The 12,859-nt window shown below is 34.0% G+C and overlaps 1 protein-coding gene across 1 annotated transcript in view; it reads right to left on the bottom strand.

Annotated features, from left to right (window-relative positions):
• Positions 1-583: 583 nt before the first annotated feature.
• The window catches only part of trmt11 (tRNA methyltransferase 11), a 29,463-nt gene continuing 17,187 nt past the window's right edge, over positions 584-12,859 (bottom strand). The window contains 2 exon segments of the mRNA NM_200216.3: positions 584-835; positions 7,906-8,026. Coding sequence (NP_956510.3) covers positions 695-835; positions 7,906-8,026 — 262 coding nt within the window. The 3' untranslated portion in view covers positions 584-694.

Here is a 12,859-nt window from a genome sequence, read left to right as displayed (position 1 = left end):
ACGCTATTCAGCATACCTGGGTGGTAATAAGTGGTTACTGTTGCCTTTCAATCAGTTCAAACTAGTCTGGCCATTCTCCTCTGACCTCTGGAAAGAATGCCCCTCATATTAGTTAAGAAGCCGAACCTCAGAGTTAAATAACGCAAAAAAACGAACAGAGCAATGATAATGCAGGGCTCTACACTAATCTTCCAATATGACATCATGCTAATTTCTGCCCAAATCCCTCTAGGATCTATTTGTTTTCATAGGAGATCTTATTTATGTTGAACTAGACGTCTCTCTTTGAGGTGAGTTTAAGTCTAAGACAGATTCATCAGTCATTGGTCTATCTGACCTAGTATAAACTCTTAAGGGAGTTTGGATAGCGGACCGACCGCTCTATCTTCCTCTGCAAATGTTCAGTAGGCACATTACATTACAGCTTTACATCTTCCCCCCCTCAAAAGCACTCGGAGAAACGGGTATTACACTAATCCCTGTCACCAATTCATCTTCAACACATATTGCTAATGCTACAATAAATTCAATCGCACCGTAGGGCTCATTTTCGAAAGAAAGAAAAGAGAGAGGTGGAGACAACTAATAAAACAATGTGTTTTATTTGAAACAACATATTTACATATCAAAATTATGGAATAAAAAGATTGTAAAAAAAAATTGTATACAAGCATAAAACAGTGTTTTTTACGTTTTAATCTTCATTTTCTGCAGTGACTTTGGCGTTCTTTCCATTTTTCTTGGTGAGACCGCTGAAGTATTTTTCTCTAAAAGAGTTGTGACCGTGGTATGGGGTGAAGCGAGGGTCAGCAAGGTGTGCTAGACTGTCCGAATCCTGTAAGAAAGCATTTCATTTTTTTTTTGTTTGTTTTAAAATTTACAATTAACATTCAAAATCAAAAACACATTTATTGTCCCCCAAAAAACAGCAAGGTAATTGGTAGGACTGTCCAGATCTGATTAAGTGATCGGAAATCGGGCCCGATCACGTGGTTTCAGACTTTATCAGAATCTGATGTTGTGTAATTATATATATATATATATATATATATATATATATATATATATGTATGTATGTGTATGTATATGTATATATATATAAATTTATATATATATATATATATATATATATATATATATATATATATATATATATGTATGTGTATGTATATGTATATATATATGTATATATATATGTATATATGTATATATATATGTATATATATATATATATATATATATATATATATATATATATATATATATATATATATATATATATATATATGAAGCATTTTATCAAGAATTTTTTCCACAGTTGGCATTAAGGAACATACAAATGTTATCCGACTAACAATTAGCAACTAAAAATGTCTGGAAACATATTCAAAAGCTTTAATTTTTCACAAACAGTGCGGATGTGAATGCGTCTGAATGCTCTGATTGGCTGGAGTAGACGCCTCACATCAGCGCGTTCTAAGTGTGAACATGGTCTTTCCAGCAATGTAAAGGTAATGTTACAACTTCTCTTTTGGGAAAACTGCAGGAACGAATTTACAGCTATTTTCAAAAAGGGACTGTTCATTCTTGATCGCTTTTGGAAAAATTGTCGGTTATTTTCCAGAAAGGTCTGTATGTGTGAGAGGGGCTATTGTCTTTTTAGTGTCGTTTTACACAAGTAGTTTACTATGAATTAGTCTCATATTGTTTGCCATATGTTTGCCTTATTGATGAGTAGTTATTTAATTAATGATGCAATGTGATTGACAAGGGAATAAGACGGTGGAGTGAGAAAATAGTTTCACATACAGAGGAAGGCATTGAGCCAAAAAGTTTTTTGTAAATATATATATATATATATATATATATATATATATATATATATGAAGAAGAATGTGAAATAAAGACATCATTATTGAAAAGCAGCTTTGTATATAACATAAATAAAGATGACTTGACAAAAGGCAAACTGAAGCAGATTGGCAGAAACGGGCAAGTATGATAGGTTTGATTTAATACAGCAGAATTTTATGTCTTCCCTTCAAGAGCTCCCAGTCAAGTGCTTAATGACAGACAGCAGAGTGTTAAGATTTTCCAGGATCTTAAGCAGGAGGGAAGCACGCAGCGCCACAGGCTAACGAGGTGGCAGAAAGACGGAGCTCAAAGTGATGACTCCAGATCTGAGCCTGCAAACCATCAGCGGCACCTTCGACAGCACACTCCCTTCTGCCAGTCAGAGAGGACTCGCTTCAGGTCACACGTGTGCCGGGCCCTCAGTTTACAACGCAACTTTCACAATACAGACCACACAAGCCTCGGGAAAAGACCCCAGTGTCTATAGTCACCTAAGTGGGCTGTAATGTCAGTCAGAATTACACGAAGAACAAGTGACGATGAGAAGCACAGCGATTCTTATAAAATCTATCTGGAAATGTGTAAAGGCCTGTGTACGATTTTCGCTTGCGCTTACTGGCAGTATTGTTCCAATACCGATACTAGTACTGGAAATACTTGCAGTAACTGCAAAAATTCTGGTATGGGTGAGTATCTGAAACCATAAACCAATTTTTAACCCTTGTGCAATGGGCAAATTTACTATCCTATTGTTATGTTGAGGATGAAAACATCCACTAAATTAAACTGCTATAAAAATGCAACAGATTTTATTATTTTTTTGCATAAATCTGTATATTAACCTCAGTCCTGATCAAAACTATGATTTTTAAAAATTACAGGATTTTAATTTCTTTAATTGCCAAGTTAACAAATGATGCTACTGATTTGGTGAAAAAGCACACAAAATGATATAATTTCAATAAAAAAGTAATTGTGGACTAGATTTTTTTAAAACCTTTTTCACAGTCTTGGACATGTGAACAATTAGAAACAACATTGGCTGATCGGGAGGACCGGGAGTATTCCCGATGGGCCAGTCCAGTTTTTGGCCACGAGGGCCAGCGTCCCTAGCTGCCTGCTCTCTGAGCAGTCACACTTTTTTCATACATTTATTTATTTATTTATTTGACCATAGCCTCAATCTTTTTTATTCATTATTTTACCGCAGGTCCACAATTTTTATTTTCTCGCAGCCTTATGAGCAGAATGCAGCCAGCAGGTTAGTGATGCCCAACGAAGAAATCTATGAAGTCCATTTCTTGTCAGATGTTGACTTTTAATATTCACTCAGAGATACATAAACAAATTAAAATAAAGTAAACAAAATCCTCAAATTTCAACCAACACGAATGCGGTAAAGAAAACTGTGATGTCTTATAAAGAACTCACTGCAGTCAGATTTCACAGACGCAGTTCTTTAAGAGCCTGCACACAATTTTTAACACGCTACATATCCTCAATGCAAAATGCACAGAATATCCATCTGAACAACACATATGAATATTCTAATTTCTCAAATGCAAACAATTAAAAAATTTATATTAAAAACTGAAATGCATCATATAACATTAGTTATTAAATCCAAACAAATAGGCTCCTATACAATATGAATATATATTCAGATATTGCAAAAAAGAACATTGTGATGTTTTAAGGAACAGAGTTGGAGATTTAGCTACCCTTTAATGTTCCCATATTTATGACAAATATTTGAAGTTATAAAGCAGCTGTTTCCTTGAAAAAGACATGATAGTGTTCATAGAAAATTCAATACATTTGATTTGAATCTTTATTCATATAGCTTAATTCATATTTTTATTTATCTGCTATTTTTTCATTTCGAGGTTTGAATATTTATAAGCACTCTACTGCTAAACATTACATTGTGTTAACTGTTCAAATAAATCTTCACTGTGAAGTATTGAATTGGAAATGACGTTATTTTAGTCAGTCGTGAACAGAAGTGGGCCGGTCTAAGGCTTGAAACTACAAGGCTGAAAAGAAGTCTAACTCCGGCTCTGCATATAGACTCATAGAATTTCACATACCAAAAGAAAAGTTTTGAAAGGCATGAAACCTTTTGGGAGGAAAGTGTTTTTTCATCACTTTTAAATGGTCTGCACTACAAAGTCAACCAATTTTAGTAAAAGCATTTTATTCCCCACAGAAAATGACAACTAAATTATCAAAGTCAATCACTCAAAATAACAAAAGTATTCATTCTTTGTGATTAAATATCAAGGTTATTCTGCCAAATGTTGTTTTTGAACTCTTCTAAAGATGTTGAGCTGTCTAAATATTAATTACTGAATTTTTCTTATTATGCCAAAAATGTTCTGAATGGCAACATTTGCATTTTAAACTTATAATAAATGATATCAGTCCTTTACAGAATAATAAAAAAAACATCTTTTGCATTTGGTTTGTCAGCATGACCTGTACATTTTTGTGTGTAATTTATCCAGCAAGACGAGCAGATCTCAGATGTAGTTGCTTCAGCGGGGGACATGAGGACACAGATTCAGTGTGCCAAAATGTGAGATGTAAAGAGAAACAACAGAGCGAGAGCGAGATGGAAACAGAGAGAAAGAGAAAGACACAAGGCAGAAACGGGGCCTCATCTGGACTCGAGAGTTGTTTGACAGCACTAGACTAATGCTGGATCTGCAAAGCTCCCGAAATGTCCTGCGTTCTGTTCTAAAAATAAGCCATGCTGGGTAATATTTATCCCATAATGCAACATTGTGTTCCTTCAGTTCTCAAACAAAAGCAACAGAACTCTAAACCTAATATTATAATTCATGTGAAGAGCATCGAGGAGCGGTCTAACAAGGACATTAGGATAAACATCCATAAACAACAAGCAGCAGACAATGTTCAGATGTTTTTTCAGCTACTGCTGGACACGCAGGGAAGTTTGGCAGAGATCTCATAATATTATTGACGGATCTGATGCCAAGGTCTACTTGAGCTTCGGGAGATTGGCCAAGTTTCACAGAAGAGTCTTATTTGATTTTCTTTGGGGTTTAAGGCAAATTTAGAAGGAAGACAAGGACATGACATACAGTTCTGTGCAAAAGTCTTAGGCCCAAGTCACATTTGTTGTTTTAGTGAGGGTATAATGACATTATTCAGAGGGGATAAGAAGTATTCAACACATCACTTTTTCTCAGAAAAGGTATTTCTAAAGATTCCATTGACATGAAATTTTCACCGGATGTTGGTAGCAACCAAAAATATGCATTTATGAAAAGAAATCTACATTATCTGGACGATGAAGATGAAACCAGGGTAGACATTTTAGCAAGACAATGATTTAAAACACAGCCAAGGAAACTCTCGAATGGTTTCAGAGAAAGAAAAATCAAGCTGCAGAATGGCCCAGCCAATCATCTGACTTAAATCCAATCGAAAATAAAAATTAAAGATCAGATTTGATACAAGAGATTTCATCATCAACATTTTTACACTCTGTTGAAGTCTGTGAAAAAAAAATCACATCTGAGCAATGTATGTGGCTTAATTCTCCATTTGAGAGCTGCCCTTTTAGCTGCCCTTATCAAAAAAAGCCTTTTATATAAAGCATTAAATACATTTATTAGTTCAGTACTTTCTCCTTGTGTCATTTCATTGTTTTTACACATTTTTTTTCAGATTTTTTTTTATTTTGTTTTATTTATATATTTGTATTTTTACTAAAATAGGGTTCAATCCCATGTCAACAGCTCCTTTAGAAATATTATTCAAAGGACAATGCGAAAAGAAATATGCATTGAATACTTATTTCCCCCACTGCATATTACTTATTCTCCTTATTAAAATACAACCAGAAATACAGGTTCTAGTTAGATTTTTGAGGGTTTTAATTGCTTAAGAGAAATGAAAGAAAGAGTTAGAGAAAAATAGAGGAATGAATGAAAAATACTGCCATTTCTGTCTTGGTTTGATCTGCTTTTCTGCCAGAGCTGTTGTCAATATTGCCTGAATTAATGGGATTGTGAATGCTGAAAACTACAGACAGGTTTTGATTCGTCATGTAATTCCTACTAGAAAGCACCTCATCTGTAAGAGTTTTATTTTTCAGCATGACATAGATCCTAAACACACTACTAATGTAATGAAATCATATTTGCAGAGAAAAACTGACAAAACAAAGACAATCATGCAATGGCCTCCACAGAGTCCAGACCTAAATATTATATAGAGTATGTATAGGTAATATTATAGGCAGTATGAGATTCAAATGGAGAGGAAAAAAAAAGATGGAACAGGCTGAACCTAAGGAAGGACTCTTAGAAATGCTGAAAGATGTTTGATATTAAATAGAACCATTAATATCAAATAACAATGTCAAATGTTTTATGTTCAATCCACTTAACCACCAATCCACAAGTTAACTTAATTTGTGTAGGGACCACATGAAGGAATTGTGAGGAGCCCTGCATTTTTACAGTGTGTACATATTTCCCATATTTTCTGTTTGTATATTAAAGGTATAGTTCACCCAAGTAATGGCCCTGCACTTGCTCCATACCTTTTAGGTAGATAGATATGAGCAAAGGTCTTAGGGTCAAGCAAGTGGTGGACTTTTGTATGTAGGTAATATAAGGATGTGAATTATTCATTAATGATCAGGGGGGTCAACTTTTTCGGTGATGTTATTTTTTGAAAAACATGCTTCAGTGAATTTAATTAAATGACAAGTGTTTTCATAATGCAACATATTGAAATTTTGAAGGATAGTTTGTGTATTCTGACCTACAATATGCTGTGATTAGCCATTTCAGAGGTTACTGCAGTTCAAACTATGCATCTAATTTTACTTTACTTTTAGGCTATACACCTATTTTACAAGAAATGTGTTTTGTGAACACTTACCATGTCTATCGGCTTAGATTAATTGCATTCCCAATGGTATATAACGTTCAAAGAACTTTAATAAAATGTGTTGAGTTCAAAAATAGCAATGGTTAAATGTGGTTTCTGAAATATTTATCAAATGATTTAAATTTAAGATTTTTAAATGAAGAATCTCTATTTTTTTCTGTTTTTGACACAAGTACAATTGTTGAAATAGCACTGAAAATATTTGTCTATCGGCTTAGATTTTTTGAATTCACAACGGTATAATCCATTATAGGGGTGGTCAAATGTATATTGATATTATCTATTATTTAATAAGTAATATAAGTATTTAAGATACAGATCAGACCAAACTATTCATTCATTTTCCTGTCGGCTTAGTCCCTTTATTAATCCGGGGTTGCCACAGCGTAATGAATCGCCAACTTATCCAGTTTTACGCAGCGGATGCCCTTCCAGCCACAACCCACCTCTGGGAAACAACCACACACAATCACTCACACACACACACACTCATACACTACGTACAATTTAGTCTACCCAATTCACCTGTACCGCACGTCTTTGGGTCTTTGGACTGTGGGGGAAACCGGAGCACCTGGATAAAACCCCGCGAACGCAGGGAGAACATGCAAACTCCACACAGAAACGCCAACTAAGCCGAGGCTCGAACCAGCGACCTACTTGCAGTGAGGCGACAGCAGTACCTACTGCGCCACTGGGTCGTTTCAGAGCAAACTATTTCTTAGAGGACAGACCCCACCCTATACATGTTGTTTTGACGTCCTTCAGGGGGATCAAGCCTTAATTGGGGGTCAATCGCCCCTTAACCCCACTGTAATTCACACCATGGGTAACATATATGTTCCAGGTTTAACACATGCTAGTCTGGGTAGATATTCGTGAGTGTTTTATGGGAATGATTTAAGGTTTTGAAGTGAAGTGCTTGGCAAATGCAAAGATGGATTATTTTCCATACAATGTGTGATTAAGTCATTAAAAACAGCGAGCCGATTACAGCCAGATGGCAGGTTTTTTTTTTTCAGAGCATGCAATGCAGTGCTATAAAACATGTAACCGTATTAAACATATTCAGGAGCACACGCTGACTGCATAAATCAAGGTTGTCATAAGAGCAAACGGCACCTCTGGATCTTTGGTCTTCTCCATGGTGATGAGTCTTCGTGATGTGTGGCTGGAAAGGGTTTGTTCGCAGTTGCTGATGAGAGTCAAACAGGGGTGAAGAGGCACCATCTCTTCGCAGTACCTGCAGATCACAGCACAGGTTGAGCTCAGACAGCTGCCCACTTAACAAACGCAACACCTTTATAGCGGTAGGGGATGCCACAACTAACTATGCCTGTGCTGGAATTGCACCACTTTTCACTTGTTTGTCTGTCACATGCACTGCATAGCAATGGACTGACATGATTGGTTAATCCGGTCGCTGACATGTTGTATAGATTTCCAGCCACTCATTCCTTCTCAGGCAAGCATTGTAAAGGTCATCCAAATAATAACAGAAGCAGTTGTGTGAATGTAGTTGGTTTATTTGGCATTTGACATATTCTGAAGTAATTACGATTTCTGCACTCAGAAATGACGTTTGGTGTTTGTTCAAACTACTTATTTACATTGTGCTAAAACAACACAACTCTTGAGTTTTTTGGAGACAACTTAATGTTCAATCGTCTTAAATTTGTAAAAGACTAATGAGGTAACTTAATTCCTGTATGTTGTCCCAAGACAAATCAACTGTGCGAAACCCAGAATTTTTTTCAGTGTGAAAGAATTTATTACGGAATAAATTAATTTGTTGGGTTGCAAATAAAACTACACACTAGAATTAACTTTACAACCATTTAGCTTAACTATTTTAATCACCCAAAATTAGAAAAAATTGTCTATTTAGTGTCTAATTGATTTTTAGTCTTGTTTTGTAAAAATACATTGATTGACATTGTAATATAATAGCTAATAATGTTTGCTTGCAATCAAGAGAGATGTATAAATTCTCCTCCTATGCTGAAGGATAACAATGTATATTCAACTATTTATTAAAAAAATTGTAAAAAACATTTGGAGACATTTGGAGATAGCTATTGTGCCAGGCGGTATCTGTGAAATCTGATATCAAACAGACTTCTGAGACTATTTTTTAATCATGTTCAACAAAATTAAGCTTTGGTAATAACTAAAGGAATATTTGCTTACTATTTTACTAACTTCTCACTGGAAATGACATCAAAAGTGAAAAATGCTGGTCAAAAAAGTATATTTACACTAGGGATGCAAGATATTGAAAAAAGTCTGACATCACAGTGTTTTGTTTTTCTGGATTATATATTGCAATATAAATACAATTTCACCAGAGGGCTTAAATAGCTGTATTTGGAAAAAAAATCATTCATTTGAATTGATTGGGGTGATTTTGTAATGGTGTGAATCATATATATATAGTCAAATAAACAGTGCTTTATGGTTTTCCTGAGAGTTAAAGAGTGATAAAGTACAGAAAGTGAATAATGAAATGTAAAATAACGCTGTATAGTGATCATTGTATTAATTAAGTAAAATTATTCTTCATAAAGCTACAAATGTACTTTTTTGTGCCAGAACGCTATGCCTTTAAAACACAGCAAAATGATTAAATTTCAATCTGTTATTGTTATACTTTGCAATCTCATGTATTCTCAGCTGTTGTGCTGATCAACTATACAGAGTAGGCATGGGACGATAACCGTTTTCAAGGTATACCGCGATTTGGAAAATTCAAGATTTTAAAACTGCCAAAATTTTCTGCAATACCATAGACCAGCAAAAAAAGATCTCCAAAGAAGTCGTTTTAATTGGTAAAGAAATCTGTGTTCTTGAAACTAATGAAGAAAACAGAAGTCAATGCTTTATTTGAATTATACTGCCTGACATGTTTACTACTACAAAATATTTAAAATGTTTCTCAAAATAAAATATATTGTGCTTAAATATTAAATATTAAGTGCTTTTTACCCAGACATTTGAAAATAATTTAGAGCAGTAATCTCAATACTGTGAAACAGCGATATTTTTGTCCAAGGTTATCATACCATCAGAATCTTATACCGGTCCATACCTAAAACAGAGTTCCAACTATTTCATTAACACCCGATTGAAAGACTTCAAGGAATTTATAAAGTGCCATTTATTTTGAAGGTGTCATTTTTAAAAATGTAGACTGTTTTAAACAGCCATAGATAACTTTATTAAAACTTGAGTTCAATACTGATAATAATTAAACGTGGTTTCTGAAAGAGGATTATGAATATTTTTTAATTTAAGAATCTTAATTTTTTTCTGATACAATTGTTGAATTAGCAAAAACTTAAGTTCAAGTATAATTCAAGAACTATCAAGAGTTTTTAAGAGCTTGGATCCATGTCTCAAATTCAAGTACTTTCAAGATGTGGAAACAAGGTTTCCAAGATATTTTTTTTCAATAAATATCGCAATATGAATATCATTTCACAAGAAGGTTTGAATAGCACCATTATAAAGTTTTCTAGTGAGTCTAACAGTATGCAGGTACAGAAATTTAATAGCCACAATAGAAAAAAATACTTTTCTTACTTTGTCTTGTTTCTAGAGCAAGTAAAAATATTGTTTTGTTTTCTCTGTCAGAAGAAATAAGTCACAATTAAGAGATTTTCCTGAAAACAAGCTGAAATAATCTGTTTTTTTTTTTTTGCTTTGAAACGTAGATATTTGGACTAGAAACAACACAAAAATTCTAAGTAATAATTTTTTTTCTTGCATAAACCATAAAAGTTTTGTACAAATACATTGATTAAATACAATTCTGTAGCTCCTAGTCAACTATAATTCAGACTCAACATTGCAGATCTGTGCGATGTGATTATTGTAGACACACACATTGCAATTTCAATGCTGAAACGATATACTGTGCAGCCCTAATTTAACAACACAAAATGGCACCCAAGTCTTTAAATTTTAGCTAAACTGTCAGAAACGGGATGCACAGGCTTGTAGGATATCAAAGGCTATGAAGGATACGTCTAAAACTCACTCAGAAGAAAGTATCTCCAGAGAGATGTGAAGCAGAATTTGGATTTAGACGTGCCTTGATACCTTCCTGTCTTGGAATGCTGCCCCTACACAGCTGTTGTGTTCATTCAAGAAATACTACCTGATAAAAACCACATACATCACCAGTCGTGTCTAGATTTTATCACACTTTTTGTTGAATTAGTGACTGATTTCATCACTATCTGGAGGCCTGCCTTAACCATAAGAAACACTGCGAACCTCCAAACTCTTCATTGTTCCCAGCGGCTGTGAAGACAGTTAGTAGGGACATTAACTCAGCAGGGAGTTGAGCTGGTGGGCTGTTAACATTCACGCGCTGACAGACGCGTTCGCACGCACCGACTCCCTTCATTTTTCAGACGATTACGTAAATACGGCCTGAAATCAATGAAAAATAACGTTTCGAGGGTTGCTAGCTGTAGCCGAACCTCATCCACGCAAAGCCACTAATCCACAAAGCATTGCGCACACACAGTTAGCTGCGTTTCAAACAAATCATAAATTATGTGCCCTCTTTTCAACGGACCTGACAAAGCAAAACAAGGAGGCATACGGAGCACTCATATTATCCATCGCACTGTTTACACGGAGCTGCTCCTGTCACCTTGGAGAAATGTCTAACAAATGTCAGCTTTCCAGGAAAAGAGCCCTCTGAGGCCGCTGAAATCACATGACAGAATCACATTTCTGAATATAGGGCAATGAGTCAGTGCATTATGGGGTACTAATGACTGACTAACGTCCCATGTGGATTACACTCATATCTGTCTTCACCTCATCAAGTTCATGTCCAGTAAAAGAGATTATTCTTCTGTTTGCGGTGGTAACGAAACAAGTAGTAAAGGTCAGAAATGTATTCTTGCTACTTTTTCAAAATACTTATTTAAAATGACCTGAATTCATTGAGCTGAAATCATCAAAACTCTTGAGTTTTTTGGGGACAACTGCATAGTTTTTTGTTCAATCTGCTTACATTTGTAAAAACAATTAAGTTAATTATAATCGATTTGTGTTGGGACAACATGAAGGTCTTGTATGGCACCCAGCATTTTTTATACAGTAGTTAAGTTTTTAATCAAACCTTTTTTCATAGATAAAAATGATAACACATTAAAAATATATGCTTTATAGGGGTAAAATGATGACAAAAATCTATCAACCTTCAATTCAAATAACAATGTATAGAGTATTTCAATGTGGTCATGTAATTGGTGCACGAACATTTCCTGCTTGTTATCAAACTATTTAACTATTTAATTTAAACTAACTGTATAACAAGAGGCAATTCAATCATAACTATGTTAAAATAGCTATCATAACATTATTTATCAATTTGTGGCTCAATCTGGACTCTCAGAAGCTATAGGTATTAAACATGTAAAACAGGAAATACGTTGGAACCATTGTTTTTGTTTACAACCCTCAAAATTGTCTATATTAGTATAATGTTTTCATGCATATGTCATGTACAAAAAGATTATTCTTCTGTTTGCGGTGATAACAAAAAAAGTAGTAAAGGTCAGAAATATGTCAAATAAATGTAAATATCTTAATTCATGAAAATAATCATCACTATAGAAGGTTACTGCTTCACTTTGAAGCAGCATAATTTTATACACTCAAATAATTTTTGTGTGCAACCCAGTATTTTTTACAGTGTGGTTAAGAACATTTTAATCAAACTTATTTCATAGATGAAAACAATAACTACATTAAAAATATATATATTTTAATTGACTAAAATGATGACAAAAATCTATTGACCTTTAAATAATTTTTTTTTTTATATCAGTATACTGGATTCATGCATTGTCTAATAGACTTTTGAAATAGACTTTTGTTCTGTTTGCAGTGGTAACAAAATAAGATAAAAATAAATACATAAAAAAAAAAAAAAAAAAATATATATATATATATATATATATATATATATATTTTTTTTTTTTTTTTTAATGAGTAAAATGACAAAAATCTATTGACCTTCAAATAAAAAAAATTATATTAGTATACTGAATTC

The sequence above is a fragment of the Danio rerio genome, chromosome 16, assembly GCF_052040795.2.
Source record: "Danio rerio strain M-AB ecotype USA chromosome 16, GRCz13ab, whole genome shotgun sequence".
Classification (NCBI taxonomy): Eukaryota; Metazoa; Chordata; class Actinopteri; order Cypriniformes; family Danionidae; genus Danio; species Danio rerio.
Note: the sequence above shows the minus strand (reverse complement) of the source record. Positions and strands in the feature narration are given on the sequence as shown.